Source organism: Moschus berezovskii, chromosome 27 (genome assembly GCF_049115385.1).
Source record: "Moschus berezovskii isolate FMDL1 chromosome 27, NW_MosBer_1.0, whole genome shotgun sequence".
NCBI classification, from domain to species: domain Eukaryota; kingdom Metazoa; phylum Chordata; class Mammalia; order Artiodactyla; family Moschidae; genus Moschus; species Moschus berezovskii.
The window spans coordinates 31842809-31863383 of record NC_142486.1 but is presented as its reverse complement, the minus strand read 5'-3'; the positions used below and the strand labels follow the sequence as shown (position 1 = coordinate 31863383).

The 20575-nt window shown below is 46.0% G+C and overlaps 2 protein-coding genes across 2 annotated transcripts in view; both read right to left on the bottom strand.

Annotated features, from left to right (window-relative positions):
• Positions 1-1013, bottom strand: part of TXNDC11 (thioredoxin domain containing 11) — a 61387-nt gene extending 60374 nt beyond the window's left edge. Inside the window, exon 1 of the mRNA XM_055409508.2 lies at positions 633-1013. Coding sequence (XP_055265483.1) covers positions 633-877 — 245 coding nt within the window. The 5' untranslated portion in view covers positions 878-1013. The remainder of the gene's footprint in view (positions 1-632) is intronic.
• Positions 1014-9341: 8328 nt separating this feature from the next.
• The window catches only part of ZC3H7A (zinc finger CCCH-type containing 7A), a 38487-nt gene continuing 27253 nt past the window's right edge, over positions 9342-20575 (bottom strand). Inside the window, exons 16-23 of the mRNA XM_055409510.2 lie at positions 19858-20039; positions 19377-19453; positions 18301-18434; positions 17796-17901; positions 15188-15296; positions 13269-13402; positions 11321-11484; positions 9342-10228 (exon numbers count right to left, since the gene is read on the bottom strand). Of these exons, the coding sequence (XP_055265485.2) occupies positions 10039-10228; positions 11321-11484; positions 13269-13402; positions 15188-15296; positions 17796-17901; positions 18301-18434; positions 19377-19453; positions 19858-20039 (1096 nt within the window). The 3' untranslated portion in view covers positions 9342-10038. The remainder of the gene's footprint in view (positions 10229-11320; positions 11485-13268; positions 13403-15187; positions 15297-17795; positions 17902-18300; positions 18435-19376; positions 19454-19857; positions 20040-20575) is intronic.

Below are 20575 nucleotides of genomic sequence, written 5' to 3'. Positions count from 1 at the left end.
CCGGGGAAGGTCTTTAGGCCCCACCCTCATCGCTTCTATTCCCTGCACAGCACTTACTGAAACCCTTTAAGATTATGTTAAGGTTACTCGTTTACTGCCTGTATACCACCCCCTGGAATGGAGAACAGGAACTTCTAATATTCATCACACACCTTCGAGGAGCCGTCCGCATACAGTAGGTGCGGACAAATAATCGTTAGATCCATGAGTGCATGAATTCTCAACGTCCGGGACGCTAATGGTCATCTACGCCTACCCGAGGCATAGTTAAATAAAATGGGTGATAAATGAGGATCCTACAATATGGGCAAAAGTGACGGGTGCACCCCCAAGAAATCCCAACAGGTGACAAGCACATCAGAACTTAGCCCACCTTTCCTCGGTATGAAAATGGGAGGAAAGGGCGCCGGGCAGCACCTCAGAGCCCTGAGGGCTCGCTGGCCGGCGAAAAGGGAAAGCGGCGGGCAGGGCCGCATGCGGCAGGCAGGAGGGTCAAGTCCACCGGCCGGGGCAAAGTCAGGCCCGACTTCCGCAGGCCGCTTAGACCCCCGACTCTGAGGCCCCCAAGCCGGCCACGCGCCGCCGGCCGGGCCGAGGGGCGCCGGACCGGGATGGGGTGCGGGCCGCCTCACCTGCAGGTAAACTTGAGGGCGAGGAACAGCGCGCAGCCGAGCGCCACGGCCCCGTAAAGCAGCTCGGGCCGCCGGCGCGCCATGAGAGAGGCGCCGCGCAGCCCGCGGCGGAGCCGGCCCTCCGAGGACGCAGCCGGGGCCGGGCTGAGGGAGCCGGAGCCCGCGGGGCCGCCGCCGCCGCCCTCGTCCTCGGCGTCGTCGCTGCTGCTGCTGCCGCCGCCGCCGCGGCCTCCGCATTCCGACATTACATGCTCCCCGTCGCCGGCTTTATACCGCCGCCGCCGCCGCCAAGGGCCCGAAGGCCCGGCCCGGCCCGGGCCGTCGCTCCCCAATCCCGCAGCTCGCCGCGCCCGCTAACCCCGAACCTCCACGTCAGCCCGGCCGCCGCCGCGGCTCCCGCCCTCTCAGCGCAGAGGGCGGAGCCGGACACCACGCGAAGCCCCGCCCCGGAGGGCCACGCCCCTCGCCCGTGGCGTCTGCGCGGCCCCACCCCGCGCCAGCGCCGCCGCGGAGGTGTGTTCGTCCCACAGGCCCCGCCCAGTTCCTGGAGTCTGCGCGCACGCTGCCGCTGCCACGTGCTCGCCCCGCTTACGCCGGTCCGTCCACTGAGTCTGCGCAGGCGCCGCCGTCAGGTGTTCGGCTTCTCCTGCTGCTGCTGCTGCTAAGTCGCTTCAGTCATGTCCGACTCTGTGCGACCCCATAGACGGCAGCCTTCGCCTACCGCCGGTTCAACCCAGCATTGCTCTGAAGCAGCCCCGGGCTACGGAGAGTCACCACCTGGCTCCGGGAGCTTAAAAGAGCTGTGATGGTGACAGCAGTCGTGTCTGGGACACATCTGTGGAATTACAGTGGCATCAGTACCGACCTCACAGAGATGCTTTGAAGGTTAACTGAGGTCCTTGATGGAAACTGCTGGACCCATCAGTTCAGTTCAGTTCAGTCGGTCAGTCGTGTCCGATTCCGCGACCCCTTGAATCACAGCTCGCCAGGCCTCCCTGTCCATCGCCAACTCCCGGAGTTCACTCAAACTCATGTCCATCGAGTCGGTGATGCCATCCAGCCATCTCATTCTCTGTCGTCCCCTTCTCCTCCTGCCCCCAACCCCTCCCAGCATCAGAGTCTTTTCCAGTGAGTCAACTCGTCGCATGAGGTGGCCAAAGTATTGGAGTTTCAGCTTTAGCATCAGTCCTTCCAATGAACACCCAGGATTGATCTCCTTTAGAATGGACTGGTTGGATCTCCTTGCAGTCCAAGGGACTCTCAAGAGTCTTCTCCAACACCTTCCATGCTGCTGCTGCTGCTAAGTCACTTCAGTCGTGTCTGACTCTGTGTGATCCCATAGATGGAAGCCCACCAGGCTCCCCCGTCCCTGGGATTCTCCAGGCAAGAACACTGGAGTGGGTTGCCATTTCCTTCTCCAATGTGTGAAAGTGAAAAGTGAAAGTGAAGTCTCTCAGTAGTGTCCGACCCTTAGCAACCCCACGGACTGCAGCCTACCAGACTCCTCCATCCATGGGATTTTCTAGGCAATAGTACTGGAGTGGCTTGCCATTGCCTTCTCCGAATACCTTCCATAGTGAGTGCTAAATAAGCCTTAGGGACTGTTCTCTCCCAGTGTCCACTTCCTGCACAGTGAAGTGCTGTGCACCTCGGCCCTGGGAAGACGGTCAGTGCATCCTGTACTCACTTTGCTGCTGCTGCTGCTGCTAAGTTGCTTCAGTCGTGTCTGACTCTGTGCGACCCCATAGACGGCAGCCCACCAGGCTCCCCTGTCCCTGGGATTCTCCAGGCAAGAACACTGCAGTGGGTTGCCATTTCCTTCTCCAATGTGTGAAAGTGAAGTCGCTCAGTCTTGTCCGACTAGTAGCGACCCCATGGACTGTAGCCCAGCAGGCTCCTCTGTCCATGGGATTTTCTAGGCAAGAGTACTCACTAGAGATGGGAAAACAGAGGCTTGGAAAAGCCGCTTGACCGCTTCCACTAGGCATTAGGGGAGTAGACTCGAAAGCAATTTGGATAACAAGCCGCTCCAGCAATCCTCTGCCGACTCTAAATCCTTTCTGACTCTAAATGTAAATGAAAGTGAAAGTCGCTCAGCCGTGTCCGACTCTTTGCGACCCCATTGACTATGCAGCCCTTTGAATTCTCCAGGGGAGGATACTGGAGTGGGTAACCTTTCCGTTCTCCAGGGGATCTTCCCAACCCAGGGATTGAACCCAAGTCTCCCCGCATTGCAGGCGGATTCTTTACCTCCTGAGCCACAGGGGGAGCTCCTAATGTTCTAAATGTTAAGTGATTTCTAAATAAGTTTTTGTGACTAAAAACGACAAGTCGGAGAAGGATGAAATGTGATTTGAGAGTGACAAGGATTGTTTATCTGGGTCACGTGTGCCTGGAGCTAAAAGAATGTCTGTAATTACCCAACAGCTGGAGCCAAAGATCTAGACTAGACTTCCGCTGTCAATAACTACAAACCAGGTAAATAAAACGCGGGGAGAACTAAGGCAGTATGATGCCACACAAAAACAAAAAAACAAGGGAAAAAAAACAGAAGATGAGAAGTCACCTATGCCACAAGCCGGCGTGCTAACCCCAGTGCAAGGTTTCCAGGGAGGTAAAGGGCTCTAGAAATAGCCATCTTCCTAAGTGGCCCAGAGCATTCAGTTTGTTAACCATGGAGTCTCAACATGTTGGTAGCTCATGTTTGCATGCCATTTTGCTCTTTGGTTTGTATATCTCATTTTTTTTTTTAATATTGGTTATTTTGGCTGTATAGTTCCCTGACCAGGGATGGAACCTGGCCCTCCTGCATTGAAAGTGCAGAGTCTTAGCCACTGGGCCACCAGGGAAGTATTTCCTCTCACAATCCCAAGTTTTTTGCTCTTTACTTCCTTCCTTTATGTTAAGTGGCTCTTTTCTAAAACACTGTTAATTCCTTTAATGATTTAAAACTTACTTTTTTCAGTTTATATTCTTAGTGGTGGCATTTAGGGATTGTGTGTTAGTTGCTCAGTGTCCAACTCTCTGTGACCCCACTGACTGTAGATCACCGTGCTCTTCTGTCTGTGGAATTCTCTAGGCAAGGATACTGTAGTGGGTAGCCATTCCCTTCTCCAGGGGATCTTCCTGACTTAGAAATCAAACCTGGGTCTCCCCCATTGCAGGCAGATTCTTTACCATCTGAGCCACCAGGGAAGCCCTTCAGAGATTACAGTATACATTTTTTCAGAATCTACTTCAGATTTACACTAACTTAATTCCAGTAAGATATAGAAACTGCTTCAATATAGCTCCATTTCCTCCTTCCACTTTTACGCTATCATTGCTCTTTTTTAATCTACTATAAACCTAGTGTTATGTTATTGTTTTATATAATATTGTTGGAAGAAGCTGAGAAAATTTTAAAAAATGCATTTCTAGTTTTTTAAAAAGATGTTAACTTTATTTACGATTTCTAGTTCTCTTGATTTGTTTAGATCTGAGTTAACACGGTATATTGCTAACAAAAACAAATACAGTCCAAAGTCATGGGTACTCATTCACTGTAGGTCACTAGGGCAGAATCCACCCTACTCTTTCATAAGACACCTGTCTTTTGCACAGGCCTTTATAAAGTTCAAAGTGCTTTTGTTGCCTGTGGGCTCTTTCATGAGACCCACTATATCTTATGGCAGTGCAGGGGGGTGTCTTACAAGCCAGGAGACCAAAGTATGTTTCCTTTACTCCTCTGTTTCCAGACATTGCTGCTCCGGCAATGATGGACAATGGGAAATTCACTTCAGATGACACTAGGCCATCTGGGTCAGGCTGAACTGCTCTTCAAGGCTTGTTCGTGTTGTTCAGTCATTAAATCGTGTCAGCCCTAACTAGTCCACGTCAACCAGCTTCCATGGTCACTTTTCATACCATGATCAAGGTGGTGGCATTTGCATAGGGGGCAGGGAGAAGATTACATATCTTTCTATTTATTTTGTGCACGTGCTCAGTCATGTCTGACTCTTTGCAACCCCATGGACTGTAGCCTGCCAGGCTCCTCTGCCCATGGAATTTTCTAGGCAAGAATACTGGAGTGGGTTGCCATTTCCTCCTCCAGGGGATCTTCCCCACCCAGAGATCAAACCCATATCTCTTTTGTCTCCATGTTGGCAGGCAGATTCTTAACCACCATGCCCCCTGGGACATATATTTTCCCCAGGTATTAATCCTTAAAATTGGGGAGAAATAATTACTTGTTAATTTTTTTAAAATTAGAGCTCTTTCTTTTTGTGTGTGTGCAAATAATCATAACTTTTCCCCTGCCCAAAATTTTATAATTCTGTCTTTTTAACTGTCTCCTTACTATTGTTTCTAAGCCAAATTTGGTTATTTTTAAAAGTGAGTTACTATAGTAACTCAGAAAGCAATGCTATCACTTGCTTCAAATATTTTATTCTACTTTGTCCCTTTATCAGCTTCCTTAAATCTGAGTCTCTGGTTTTGTATTCTGTCAGTGTTTCTTGCACAAGAAAGCCCATATTTTACATCCTGTAATTTCAACAAAAATTTTTTTAAATTGAAGTATAGTTGATTTACAATATTGTGTTAGTTTCAGATGCACAGCACAGTGTGTTTTGTGGATTGTGTTCCGTTATAAGTTATTACATGATATTAGGTAATTCCCTGTGCTATATACAAAGTATAGTAATTACAAGATATTCAGTAATTCCCTGTACTATGTAGAAGGTATGGTAAATCCTTGTTGCCAATCTATTTTATGTATAGCAGTTTGTATCTGTTGATCCCATACAACTAATTTGTCCCTCCGTCTCTCCTTCAGTAGCCATAAATTTGTTTTCTGTTTGTGAATCTGTTTGTGTTTTGTATATAGGTTCATTTGTATTATCTTTTTAGATTGTACATATAATGGATATCATACAGTATTTTTCTGATTTATTTCACTAAGTATAGTATTCTGTGGTCCATCCAAGTTGCTACAAATTTCACTTTTGTATGGCTGAGTTAATATTCCATTGTATGTATATGTATATGTGTGTGTGTATATACACACATATACTTATATACGTATATATAACATGTATATATTTGTTGTTGTTGTTTAGTGTTTCTAAGTCATGTCCGACTCTGCAACCTAATAGATAGCCTTCCAGGCTCCCCTGTCCTTGGGATGTTCCAGGCAAGAATACTGGAGTGGGTTGCCATTTCCTTCTTGTGGGGAATCTTCCTGACCCAGGGATTGAACCCGTGTCTCCTGCATTGCAGGCAGATTCTTTACCACTGAGCTACCAGAGAAGTGTATTTATGTGTGTGTGTGTGTATGAAACATCTAATGCTTGATGATTTGTTTGCTTGTTAATTTTTAAAGCCTCGAAGCATTTACTTACTTAACAGGATGTGCCTAACAGGGTACAGGTTGGCAGGTAATGCAGGAGGGAGCCCACACCCTGAGCCTACTAGGTAAAGCTGGACAATGGTGCTGTTTCTTGGAGACTTTGTATCAAGATCGAAGAGTTGGCTTTCCATAAATTGGCACTCCTTGTTCCCTTGCAGCAAGTACTGACAGAAAACCCATATTCTCATCTCTGCAGGTCAACTAAGGAGTTTTTGAACCTGTACTAACTGCCCAGGGAACATGCTGTCCTTCGGTTTCCCAGTGGGGATCACTGGAATTCAGTCAAAGGCAAATAGCCCTCAAAGAGCTGACGCAAAAAGGGTGAGAATGATGGAGAGGGGTGAGCACTTCCAGCCCCGGCCTACTGTCCAGGCACGTCCAACACAGGTAGGAGAACTGGGCAGGGGAAAATCTACCTGCCACCTCCCAACATCTCTTCAGGACTGATGGGACCAGCTCACTGTGGCCAACACAACTTACACATGAATGTTGCTATTCACAAGAGCCAGGAGAAAACAAGCTGAATGCCCATCAACAGAGGAATGGGTAAACAAAATGTAACAAATCTGCACAGTGAAGGATTCAGTTCAGTTCACTTCAGTGGCTCAGTCATGTCCAACTCTGCGACCCCATGAATCACAGCACGCCAGGCCTCCCTGTCCATCACCAACTCCCAGAGTTCATTCAAACTCATGTCCATCGAGTCGGTGATTAATCAGCAGTTAAAAGGAATGAAATACTGATAACATGCCACAGTGCAGATGAACCTTGAAAACAGTGTTATTGTTCAGTCACTAAGTCGTGCCCTCCACACACTGCAGCACCCAGGCTTCCCTGTCCCTCACTATCTCCCGGAGTTTGCTCAAACTCATGTCCATTGCGTCAGTGATGCCATCCAATCATCTCCTCCTCTGCTGCCCTCTTAAACATTACACTCAGTAAGAGAAGCCAGTCAGAAAAGGCCACATATTCTATAATTCCATGTACATGCAATGTCCGGCACAGGCAGAAAGCAGATTGGGACTTCCCTGTCCTTGTCTGGGACAACACTAGACAAGACTCTGAGCTCAAGATGCAGGGGGCCTGGGTTCAATCCCTGGTCAGGGAACCTAGATCCCACGTGGCCCAACCTGGCACAGCCAAATAAATAAATTTTTTTTTAAATAAGAAGGAAAGCAAATTAGTGGTCACCTACGGCTTGAAAATCAGGAGGAGTGGGTAGACTAGGGTGTGGGTTTTATTTTTAGGGAGTAAAACACTTTTTCATTGTGGTGATTGTAGCACATTTGGATTCTACTAAAACCATGGATTTATACTTTAAAATGGTAACAGTTCAGTTCAGTCACTCAAGTCGTGTCCGACTCTTTGCGACCCCATGAATCACAGCACGCCAGGCCTCCCTGTCCATCACCAACTCCCAGAGTTCACTCAAACTCATGTCCATCGAGTCGGTGATGCCATCCAGCCATCTCATTCTCCGTCGTCCCCTTCTCCTCCTGCCCCCAATCCCTCCCAGCATCAGAGTCTTTTCCAGTTAGTCAACTCTTCACATGAGGTGGCCAAAGTATTGGAGTTTCAGCTTTAGCATCAGTCCTTCCAATGAACCCAGGACTGATCTCCTTTAGAATGGACTGGTTGGATCTCCTTGCAGTCCAAGGCACTCTCAAGAGTCTTCTCCAGCACCACAGTTCAAAAGCATCAATTCTTTGGCGATCAGCTTTCTTCACAGTCCAACTCTCACATCCAAAATGACCACTGGAAAAACCATAGCCTTGACTAGACGGACCTTGGTTGGCAAAGTAATGTCTCTGCTTTTTAATATACTATCTAGGTTGGTCATAACTTTCCTTCCGAGGAGTAAGCGTCTTTTAATTTCATGGCTGCAATCATTTGGGGGTTTTAAAATTGTATCTCCATTTGTTAAACATTGAAACAAACAAAAAATCCACTCTGGAGGAGATAGATAAATCTGTCCAAGTAGACACATCGATTTATTAGTTCCCAATGCTGTTAATATTGCAGTTTTGCTCTTTTATACCTTATTTTCCTTCCCTCCCCTCACCCCAATATTACTCTCTTCTCTTCATTTCTGGGATGGGGATGTGACTTCATCATGGAGTAATTAGACTGATTTCCTGATGCTGAATATTCACTGATGCTGGAAGGACCGATGCTGAAGCTTCAGTATTTTGGCCACCTGATGCAAAAAGCTGACTCACTGGCAAAAACCCTGATGCTGGAAAAGAAAGTCAAAAGAGAAGGGGGCAGCAGAGGGTGAGATGGTTAGACAGCATCACCGACTCAATGGACATGATTCTGGGCAAACTCCACCAGACAGTGAAGGACAGGGGAGCTTGGTGCACTGCAGTCTGTGGGGTCGCAGAGTCAGATACGACTTAGTGACTGAACGACTAAATCCTGGTGCTGAGACCAAGGCTGTGGCCTGCAGGGTCTTCGGTGGAAACCAGAGCAACGAACTGAATGACTTAGGCAGAAGTGGGATTTATTGCAAAGATGGTTCAGAGCACAGAGAACTGCAAGAGAGCCGAGGCACAGAAAATTTGGAGGTGGGGTGTGAAAATCAAAAAAATTCTCCTCTTGACCAATCAGAGGATTCCAAACTAGGTTTCAAGCCTAGATTTCCAAGATTAAAACAACCAACTTTTTAAACTGCAGGTTGAAACGGAACAGCAGAGATATCTCTTTTTAACATCTATTCTCCCTGGAAAGAGCACAAAAGAAGTCCGGAAGGATGAAGAAAAACTTCACGAAGGCCATCAGACTAGGGAGACTCAGCAGAACGACAACAGTGCCTCTCTGTCTCTGCACTGACCACGTCTTCAGCGGTCTTTCAACCACCACAACCCTGTCGAGCGCATCTTGCTAGACGGCTATCTCTGTGGAGGCCCACAGCCCAGGTCCTAGCTGACCATGTTTCCCCTTGCTGAGTGTTCATCTCAATGAAACACAGAAGAGTTCCTAGAGGGGTTAGCATGTCGGTCGATAAGCCTTTTAGCAACCCGAATCGCAGGAGAGAGGGACAGAGTGGCAGCTGCTGCCATATCCCTCTAATTTACTTTCTGTCAGTAACTGCTTAAAGAAAAGTGTTTTTAAAAAATCTAGGGAATTCCCTTGTGATCCAGTGGTTAGGATTTCATGTTTCCACTGCCAAGGGCCCAGGTTCAATCGCTGGTTGGGGAACTGGGATCCCACAAGCTGCCTGGAGTGGCCAGAAAAAAAAGATCTAACCTTGTGATTTTAGTACCCAGTTTTAACAATTCTTTGTGAGGCAAGGACCACACCACAAAATGAAAGACATCTATATATAAAATCTTTATTACAGGCAATATTGGTCCATACACTACACAATACCAACAGTACAAGTTTAATCTTTCAAAATCATCATTTAAACAGCAAAAGACCAAGAAATAAAATTTGAGTCAACTGATTATTTTTCAAAATAGTCTCAATGCACATTATCCTCAGTTCCCTCATTATAGTGAAACATACAAATACAGAAAAATACCCCATTTAACATATACTAGTGTTAAATGGTTATTTGGCTTAAAATCTGAGTTAAGAAAATCCTTCTTAGCAACCTACGTACAGATAAGTAGCGAACTTTATTAGACAAATTCGTTCCTCTTAAAAACGTGTGAAGAATTTCATCCATCATGTGTTCTGATCCCAGTACAGTGTTTCTCTCTCACCATCGTGGTTCTTATCTGAAGGACCAACTCAAGGAGTCGTCCTAGACATCACCTCTTCCCCAACACAATTCATCCAAAAGTCTGTTGATGGCAACCAGTAGCGGTCACTTCGCCATGTGACGCCCTAAGAGCCTGGCCAGACCTGTCCAACAGCCCGTTTTCCTACCTACTGTGGGTTGCTGCTCAGGAGGGACGAGAGACGCCAATACAAGCAGAAAACCTGCAGCTCCTCTGCTACGTGCCTTAGAACACTTTCAATTTTTCTGGTCAATGCCCTGATTAGGTAACATATATAAAAGCCGGCATATTAGTTTAAATCTTTAAACAAAAAACTATATTTTCCAAAGTCATTATCGTTGGGGGCAATTAAGTGATCTTTCCGTGCTTTGTTGAGCTTCATCTTTAGGGCGTCCCTTCTCTCTTCCCATTCATGAAGTTCAGCGTTGCCATGTGCAAATTTACAGCTGCTTCCCTCCGTGCAGGCACCATTCATATACCTGTTAGGACAAGTCAGCGTGGTAAGTGTCCACCCACTGTTTACAACAATCTCTAAAATGTGCTCTTCACTACCTTTATGGTTTGTGGTAAACTTTTAGCAAACTCATAATCCTAGAAAAATGAGTATTTTTAATACTTTTATATTGGAGTATAATAAAAATGAGTATTTTATTGTCTTGGTATCTAGAATAGAGACATGAGTACCTTAAACTATTTAAATGCACTAGTTAATGAAAAAGACTGATTGCTGCGGGGGTGGAAAAACAACACTCCACTCCTTCCTGATGCAGTAGAAAGAAATCAGAGGGGACAGGAAGTAGAAAGTAATCTTCAATAATTCTATGTATCACATGGATCGAAACTGGGAAATCAAACAGAAACAGCCAACAACAAAATAAGGAGCAATTCAAAATTACCTAGCTTTTCACTGAAAAATTTTCTAACCATACTTAAAAGAGTGATACTATTAATACTATTTCCATCTGACCTGATAAAGTTCCAGATTGACACTTGGAATATAATTCAAAGGCAGTTTCAAAAGTGATGAACATCTACTACGAAAAGATGGTTGTGAAGAGTCAGAGAATCCTCAATGCCAGCTCAGAGATCATCTGGGCAAGCCTGAATGAACTGACTTCCCTGTTTGGTTAAGATGTTTCACTCCAGTGAGGGCAAACTAGTGAATCTTTTCAGGTAACTCAGGTGAGTGAAGGAAATGTTCAAGGAGCAACTAAAACTCTGAGCTCAGATGCCAACATCCAGGATTAGAAGACTTGGCCACCCAGGTACCCTGTCTACTGCATCCTAGGTAGCTCTCAGTGGCAAAGAACCTGCCTGCCAATGCAGGAGAGGTGAGTGACGTGGGTTCGATCCCTGGGTCAGGAAGATCCCCTGGAGGAGGGCATGGCAAGCCACTCCAGGATTCTTGCCTGGAGAATCCCATGGTCAGAGGAGCCTGGAGGGCTGCAGTCCCTGGGGTCACACAGTCTGACACCGGTAGTGACTTAGCCTGCAGCCTGTCTACTGGTACAGTGACTACAATCCAAGCCGGACCAGCAGAGCTCCCGCGGGAAGCTGAGAGGCCCACGCACCTATCACAGATACTGAAATACCCCGTTGGAAAGCGGTGCTGCCAGCAGTACTGGTCGTCCTCGGTGTGGAAGACCTTCTCTTTGTGCTTCTCGGAGGAGATGTGGCCCTGCCACTGCTTCTCGCTGTTGCAGTTCTTCCCGCACATCCAGCAGTGGAAGTCCACCTGCAGCACACGAAGACATGCGTCGCGTCAGCAGCTGCTGTCTGGGGGGCCCCTGATGGGTCACCCGTGTTCAGGCCCCAGATAGACTAAAAACAACTCCACCTAAGGCCCACATTCTATTCTTACGCAGCCCATTCAGCGGGGGTAGCTGGGAGAGATGGGCCGAGGGTCCCCCCAGCACACAGGAAGCAGAGAGCCGGGGCAATGGGCTGGGCCGGGGGTCCAGCACTCTCTGGCAAGAAGCTGGTGTGCCAACAAGGGTGTCTGTCGGGAGGATGGGGGGCCAGGTTCAAACCAGGGTCCCGGGGAGGGTAAATACCATGAGGAAAATCAGAGAGGATGCGAAAGCCCAGGGCTCGCCTGCTGTGCAAGAACAAGGAGCAGCAACTCTACTCTTGCACGTGAACTGAGCCCCTACTGCGGGCCAGGATGTGTGCCAGGGGCTGGGGGAGTACCCATGCTGGGAAGACGCTGCCCCGGGGGCACAGACCCACGAACTGTATTAGGAACCCTGTGCTGCCACAGATGCAAGCGTGTGGTGTTTGAGCAGTACTTCCCAAGTGCCCTGGGTCAGAATCCTGTGTGATGCTGGGTAAGAACAGGTTTACAGAGGGAATTCCCTGGTGGTGCATGGTTACGACTCCGTGCTTCCAATGCAGGGGATGTGGGTCTGATCCCTGGCAGGGGAACCAGGATCTCTCACATGCTGTGTGGTGCAGAGGGAAGGGGGGAAAGAACAGGCTCTCAGAGACAGGTGACTCTCACGACCCAGCAAGTTGGGGTGACCCTGCTCTGGGAACCCCAGCAGTACTTAAAGTGGCGAGGCAATCGGCGCCGAGTCCAGGCAGAGAGGGCAGAGTCCACAAGGCTTATCATGAGCAGAGACACGTCCCTGACCTGGGTCTGACTGATTCAATTCAGAGAGAGGCCAAAAAAACAAAACTGGAAACAAGGAGCAGAGTTAATGGGTACGTCTGTGTCAGTTTGAAAAACCACGCTGGGCAGAACTACAGATTAGGAATCGACTGTCCAAGACATGGAGACACGGACTGGAAAAAAGACACACTGGATCTGGTCCCTCTGGGAACGGTGACAACTGGGGTTCCAACCTCATCTGAGACGTTTTATTTACCTAACAGAAGCAAACTGTTAACATTAGTTGACTTGGGATACTCTTTATATTAACCCCTTTACTTTTCTGAAAAATGTTAAAGCAAGCCCTGTGAAACACCACAGGTGACTTATGTCTGGGGTGGAACCCAGAGACAGAGGTCAGACTGTAGGAGGATGGTAAGGGAACACGAGGACTTGGGGTGGGGTGGGCACTTCCCTGATGGCCTAGTGGTTAAGACTCCAGTGCAGGGGGCATGGGTTCAATCCTTGGCTGGGGAACTAAGATCCCACATGCTGCATAGCATCCCATCCAAAAACAAGGAGGACCTGGGGGTGGGGAACCCTCGATTCCTGAGCACCTGCCGTGGCCCAGCACTGGGATATACCCGCAGGTTCATCACGCTTTGTGTCTCCCTCACAGAGGCATTCAGTAAGTTACCCAGGGTCTCAGGCTAGTGACTCACCAGCTCCTTCTTCCAGAGGCAGAAAAAGGAGGCAGGAAAGGAGTTTTTAGGATGGAGAGGCTTAGACTCACAGCGGGGAGCCAGCACAAAGAGAAGAGACACCAAGGGGTGGGCAGGCCAGCTGGGAGCGAGGGAGCCAGGTTTGGGAAAAGGTGGGAAAGAAAAGGCCTGGAAGCACAGGCAAGGGAACCAACCTGTGGTACTTACAGTAACTTCCGCATAATCCGTCGGCATGTGGATTTGCTTTCCATTCTCTTTGCTGGACTGACTGGCTGCATCATCACTTTTTTCATTTTTTTGGCTCTTTAGCCAGAGTTCATAAAACTGCTCCATATCTTGTACTAAAGAAAAATGAACTCCTTTCAGCAGCAAATATTTAAAGACACCATTTAAATACACACAAGAGCATGCACTCTTTTTGCATCAGTCGGCGTAATTTTCAAAAGAAAATCAAGAGGCAAACAGAGACTGATTATGTATTAGACACGAGAGATGGGCCAGTTCCAGATGCTCAAGGTAAGAACCAAATTCAGGTCCGTTAGGGCACAGACAAACATTAGTTTTCAAGACTGATGAATTCCTCCCTGCATTTGCAAGACCTTGTGGGTGTTTAAAATTCAGAAACCCAAGACTTTCCTGGTGGACCAGTGGTTAAGATTCTGAGCTTCCAGTGCAGGGGACACAAGCTTGATCCCTGGTCAGGGAACTAAGATCCCACGTGCCGCATGGTGCAGCCAAAAAATAAAATTCAGAAGCCATTTCAAGGGCACTGCTGAAAAGGAAAGCCACAGCTTCACAATGGGGTGCGTCAAACACTTAGGTTATCAGTGCCGTAAACACACAGGCAACTTAAACAGCTCCTCACTGAGAAAGGTGAGAAACCTACTATAGGGACCAAGACGTGACAGAGCCCCGTCAGCCCAGCTACTGTCCCAGAGGACTGACACGCAGGGGTGCAATTTACAACAGCGCGGTGAAGACCAGGTCCTGGCTGTGGCTGCAAGCTGCTTCTTACAGTAGGAACAAGTGTATCCGGCATTACCATCCACTGATAAAGCTAAACCTTCTCAGCCTCAGCACCACCTGTGTGCTGAGCCGGGTAAGCCTTGGGCACTGTAATGTTAAACAATCTCCCTGGCCTCTGCCCACTTGCTGCCAGTAGCACTGCCCCACAAGTCATAACAATAATAAAGGTCTAGACACTACCAACTGTCCCCAAGGGGAGAGGGGTGTGGGTGGCAAAATTCATCCCCAGCTGAGAGGCACTGAGTTAAAAAAAAAAAAAAGCTGTAAATGAGGATCTGGTCAAAACCCGGCTCTACAGTCTGCTCAAGTGTTTCTAACAATATACCTCCAGCTAAGATGAGAGATAAAATAGGAAATCCTTCTTCCTTCAGGCCAGAGGTAGCAGGAATTGCTGCAAGAGCCCTGATTTGCAAGGATACCTTCAGGAAGGCCAACCTCAAGTCCTCACTCCAAGCAAGGAGTCCCACTCACACAAGTCACTGAACGTTTACATGGCTGAAATGCAATAGGTGATGTGCTTAAATCAGATTGGTTCTTGTAATCCCCAGATTGCAGATCTTAAGCCGTCTGTAAATTTTGATCAGTTTACTTAAGACTGAAGAACAATGATCCTGGTAGCAAAACCTTTTCTGGTCAGAAGTGAAAGGTCGCCTGAGGCTTCTTTCCAAGGCTCTCACAGTAAAACTGACGCTTGACCAAGACAAACATTCTCTCCTTGGGCCTTTGCATCTGGGCCTGTTCTACCCATAAGAGTCCCAGAAGAAACCTCCAGTTCCAACCTGATGAATTCAGGAGTGACTCTTCACACCAGGAGGTGATCTGACCCGAGCACTCGTGGAGGGACTGAACTTCCCCCAGACAGTGACTCAGGGACACGCCTATGATGTCAGAGGATGCTGACCTATGTTTTTGTATCCAAATTTGACCTGAGCGAACACAATTGGTGGTCAGACTCTGCTTCACTGATAAAATGAGATAATGGTTTAGAGCACAGACTGCCTTCTGTGTTCCCTGTAAGCTGGCAATTTACAGGGAGGAAAGAGACTTCCAGGCGAGCTGGATTCCGTGGGTGTCAAGGCCATGCTTAATCATCAACTTACTCCCGTTCTCCTTCATGTAGGTCCATACTTCTCGTTCCTCGGGACTGTGAGCAAAGGAACAGTTTCCAATGTACTGACATTTTTTCCCAGAAGCAATATGATTGCACAGCTGTATAAAAAAAAAAATACATGAATATGCTTTAAGACAGAGTACACTGAGTAAACTGCCTAATTTTTACATTTAAGCAAAGTAAATAATATTATCCATGCTAATGCTGGGTAATATAATTTTTAAATGAGATTAATTTGCTCCTATTCAAATTGACTATAAGCCCCAAAGACATGAGATGATATCAAGCTTTCTGTCTCAAAACTTTTCAAAAGAGCATAAGTATGGAACTGGAATACGGAACATTTTCTTATGAGAAAATGTCAGCAGATTCACTTATTCAGAGTATCTGCTTTTAACACAGCAGAGCACTTTATCTCTGCACTGCAAGTCTCTGGCCCCCTCAATATGACATATCCTACTCTCCTCTGCCTGACACCTAGGATACCTCCTTGTCAGCACTTGGGAAGCAGGAAAGAAACTGCAGACGCCTCCAATAAACAAGGTCAGAGAAAACCTCCGACGTTTACTTCTCACCGATACTGGCAGCTAATCTCAGCCATCATTCACTAGCTCTGCAGTGTCAGAAGACAATTATTCCACTAACCAGCCCATCCAGTTATACAGCATTCAAGTAATACCTCTTGTGGTTATTTGCATTTTTATTTTACAGAGTAAATACAGCAATACTGGTAGGAAAAATAAAGTGACCGCAGTCAGCAGAACACAGATTTCCCTAAGACCCGTGACTGTTAAGAACTAGGAATACCACTGTCACGGCGGAGCTCAAGTGTAAATATCATCAATGTCCCTGTCTTTATGAAGCATAAATCCCAGTACAATTCATCATTAGCTTGTCTTAGTTAATCCTTGTTTCAGCAGGAGCTGGCTGGATGTATTAGTTTACCTAACAGCAAATGCTTAGCATTGACTTTCACCAAAAATCAAGAAGCAGTTAACACTAAACACTGCTCCTTTCCTCCCCCGACACAAAGTCAGAGACCCCCCAACCCCTTTACAATTTTTTTGCAGGAAGTCAGTAGTCAACAAAACATTCTTGTGATGGATTTTCTTACATTCTTTTCCAAGTCAAGCCCCAGGAAGTACTCAGGTATTACTGAGTGGATACTGAGCTCTTTCAAAGCTCAGTGACAAGGAGCAGGGGGAAGATAAAGGAGAAGGCCACTCTGCACTGGGCTTTTACACAGCACCATCCCACACATCTTCCCTCGGGTGCAATGCTTCCCATTTACAGATGAGCAAACTGAGGCTAACTAACTGGCCCTTTGGACAGACCCTGAAGCCCATCCTCTCTCCGCCTCACCACACTGCCTACGCACATACAGGCATGCAGAGCATTATTTCTTCTTTCAGAAAAAGGTCCCGTCCTTAGCAATATCTAGTGGGGTAGCGAAACAGAGGAAATGGGTTCCTGTAAACATTACAGGTAGAACACCGCATCTGCAGTAAGAGAATAACCAGTGGTTCTAGGCAGCTGCCTCATGAGCTAGAACTGTTCCCAGTCATCTTTGTTTTGGCAAAATTTTGAGGAGTATCTCTATAATCTCCACTATCTACTGAGGCACCAGATAATCACTGGTTCTAATAAGCCTTCCTCCTCTCTTATTAGAGCCCACTAATAAATCACCCGTATCTATGAGGCTGAAACCACAGTGGATAAACACAAACATGTCACCTCCTTCAAAGACTGGCCTTGTAACCTGTGTTAAGTTTCACAAACAGCAAGGTGCCCTGGGTGACGGGAAACGAACCCGCCTCTTCCTCAACTCCTTGGCAGCTTGGACAGGGAGCCTCGTTAGCGGGGCCTGTGCAGTCCATCTGTACTGCTGCTCTGGGCAAAAGACTGGCTTTGCTGGGACAGAAAGCGTCCCTCATCCGAGCTCAGGTATAACCCCGCCAGACCCGCCCTTGTGAACAAGAAAGTTGGGCCAGTTCCAAGCTTTGCCCAGACGACCATGGAGGGGACCAGAGGGACCAAGATGAAACGTGCCACCTTGGAAGTCAGTTTGGTGTTCTCAATCTAAGGGCTTCTGGGGAACATGTTGCTCTAACAGTAAGCATTTTTCCCTTGGGTTACTTCAAGAAAATCCTGTAATGTTGGGTATCCTTTAGCGAGCATCCATTGCTTCCATTGTGAAAGAAACAGGCATGATAAAAAAAAAAAACAAACACCAAAAACTCATCAACAGAGTTAATAATACGGAAAGTCTTAGGTTTGATAGCAAAGCTGAGGAATCAAATATAGACGAAATTCTCTCCCATTTGCTGACAGTCATTCATCTGGAAAATAAGCTGAGTCTAGACCATCACTTTTCTCTAGTTCATTTTCTACGTCTCCTAAGTAACTCATTCCAATCAACCTAAGAACTGTGCCAGAGCCACACACATGAAAGGGGAAGGAAAACGAAAGGACCACTTAGATTTTAGTAACACGACGAGCATTATTTAAAGGGTACCAGTTTCCATCTGAATTACTACTACTTTCTAATGATTTGAAATGCCTAATAAAAAAAAGTGGCTTAAAAATTACGTATGTACATCAAACTGTAAAGGCATTTGTTTCTTTGTGGGAAGAGGACGGATGTTCATCCACTTCTTACGTTCAATAGACATCACTCTCATCGCACGACGGTCTTTGGTCCACCTAAGAAAAACGGAGTTCAGAAAAAACAAAAACACACCGGCAGAGGCATCACATAAAGGGGCAGGTACGAGATCTGTACCCAAGGGACCAGAGATGTTTTCTTTCAACCCTTCTAGAAGAAATGCCTTATGATTCTCTCATTTCACTTCCTGTCGATATTTATAAACAGACATTCCCTATGAATCCTAAACAAGGAAATGGTAAACTACAGGAAAAACACTATTGAATATTGTTGAATTCTTAGCACTAAATCCTAAAAATCTCTTTGCTTTTGCTTTGCAGTTACTCCTAAATTGTCTACTTTCCTTTGCTCTCCTCACAGCCTTAATCTTTTTTCTTATATGTACGATTTTACGCCCATGAAAAGAAACAGGGACTATTTGCACACACACTACTTACGAATGCCTTGCTTTTGCACTGCAATATTTTCTGTTTTTGTCTGGTTCAATGATTTGGCCATTTTTCAGACACAGAGAACATACAAATTTTATCTTCATATTAAGGGATCCAGGCATTATTTGCTTGCCAAGTACCTTAAGTAATTAAGAGATCAGTTTTAATTGAACAGAAAACCATTTTCTGAGAACACATTCATTGGCCATGCACAACTGTGTACATTATTATTTTATTTTTTTAATATAACGGCACACAACTTCTGTTTTTGTCTGGTCTGATGATTTGACATCTATATATACAATCTGATAACTATATCTCCAGTTCTCTACCCAAATATAAGAGAATATGATTAAAGTAGATTACAGATGCCAAACCTCAATTTATCAAAGTCAGCTCTGGTGTTAATGTTTAGGATTTGTGGGGAGAAAGGAAGGAAGATGGCTGGATAAAGCAGTCTGGCTAAGTGGTAAGCAAAAGTACATAGTCTACCTCCCCTACTCCAAGGATCCCCACAGCCCAAGACCCTAACTGTTTTGCCAAATAAACTGAATAAGAAAACTGTATCCTGGAACTTCCCTGAGAGTCCAGTAGTTAGGACTCTGTGCTTTCTACTGCAGGGGATGTAGATTCAATCCCTGATTGGGGCACTAAGATCTTATATGCTATGTGGTGCAGCCAAAAGATAAAATAATTAGAGAAAACTGTACTCTATATTCTTTTCTTCTTTGGCTATGCAGGATCTTAGTTTCCTGACCAGGTATCAAACTCATGGCCCCTGCAGTGGAATCACAGAGTCCTAACCACTGGACCACCAGGGAATTCCCTAACCTGTATTCTTGGCAGGTGTTATGAGATGTCTAGTTTGTTTGTTTTTTTTTTAATGATAATCAATTAAAATTCAGAAAAATTTTTTTCACATTTACTCAATTTTTTTTTCCCACTTAACTCAATAAACTCAAGAAAACTCAAGAGAGTAACTGGGTTGTATGGAATTATAAACTGCATCTGCCAACTATTAACATCCATCAGGCCATTCCGGAAAAGACCCCAAATGCAGAAAGGACAAAGGAAAAACATACCTGAGCTCCAGGTATGTTTGCTTCCAAGTTTTGCCAATATCGTTTAGATTCCTGGGCAATATCATCGTGTGAGATACCTGAGAAATGCCGAAGACTGCTTTTCAGGTTCTTCACGCAATACCAGGCCCCCTGTCTAGGCACAGTCAGACTCAGTTCTCTACCCCCATCTGGCATAATCTGTCACCAAGGATGAATATCATACTACTCTTCCGAAATGGAATCTTTGCAAATACAGCTCTTGGTGCCTTCTGAAGAATCTTTCTTCCTCATGGATCCGTACTATATACATGAACTTGTATCAGCAATTACATATACGAGACCACACTCAAAACAGGCCACTCTAAAGATAACGTGACTCAGGTTTCAGACTCAGGATAAAAACAGTGCTGCCACACCAGACTGATGGAGAAAGGTCTTCGACACCATTTCGTAAACCCTGACTGCTCTTGACGGGACTTGCCTCAATCTTGCACAAACCCACCTGTTTCATTTTGCAATATCCAGACTTTCAATTCCACAAGACTATGTGCATAAAAGCATTCGTCTTCCCGTAAACAGCCATATCGAACCTCATGTCGGCATAAATCAAGCTGACACTGGCCATGAAAAGAACGTATTTTGGAATACTTTACTGTTGTCTCTCGCAGAATGTGGACAAGGCACCTAAGAGGAAAATGGAGTGACAGTTTACTACTGTTGTACTGCAGCTTTTAAAAACAAATGTATATTCACGCACATGTCTGTGCTTAACCGCTCAGTCATATCTGACTCTCTGCGACCCCATGAACTGTAGCCTGCCAGGCTCTCATGCATGGGATTCTCAGGCAAGAATACTAGAGTGGGTTGTCATTCCCTTCTCCAGCAGATCTTCCCAATCCAGGGATCAAACCCACGTCTCCTGCATTACAGGTGGATTTTTTACCATCTGAGCGACCAGGAAGCCCATATTCACATACAAAATGTAAAATTCTAGATTGAAAATACATTTTAAATCTTTATCAGAAAAAAACAAATCACTGTATGCAACTGTAGGATTAACTGGGGAGATAAGAGGATAATTATGTTAGGCTATATTAAAATACCTAAATCTATGTCATGAGAAGCTATAAATCAGTATTGCTTCTCTGTATTAAATCTTAATAATTCATTTTAAAATTTTAAGCAAAACCTATTAGCCATTTAAAAATAGTCACCATCTT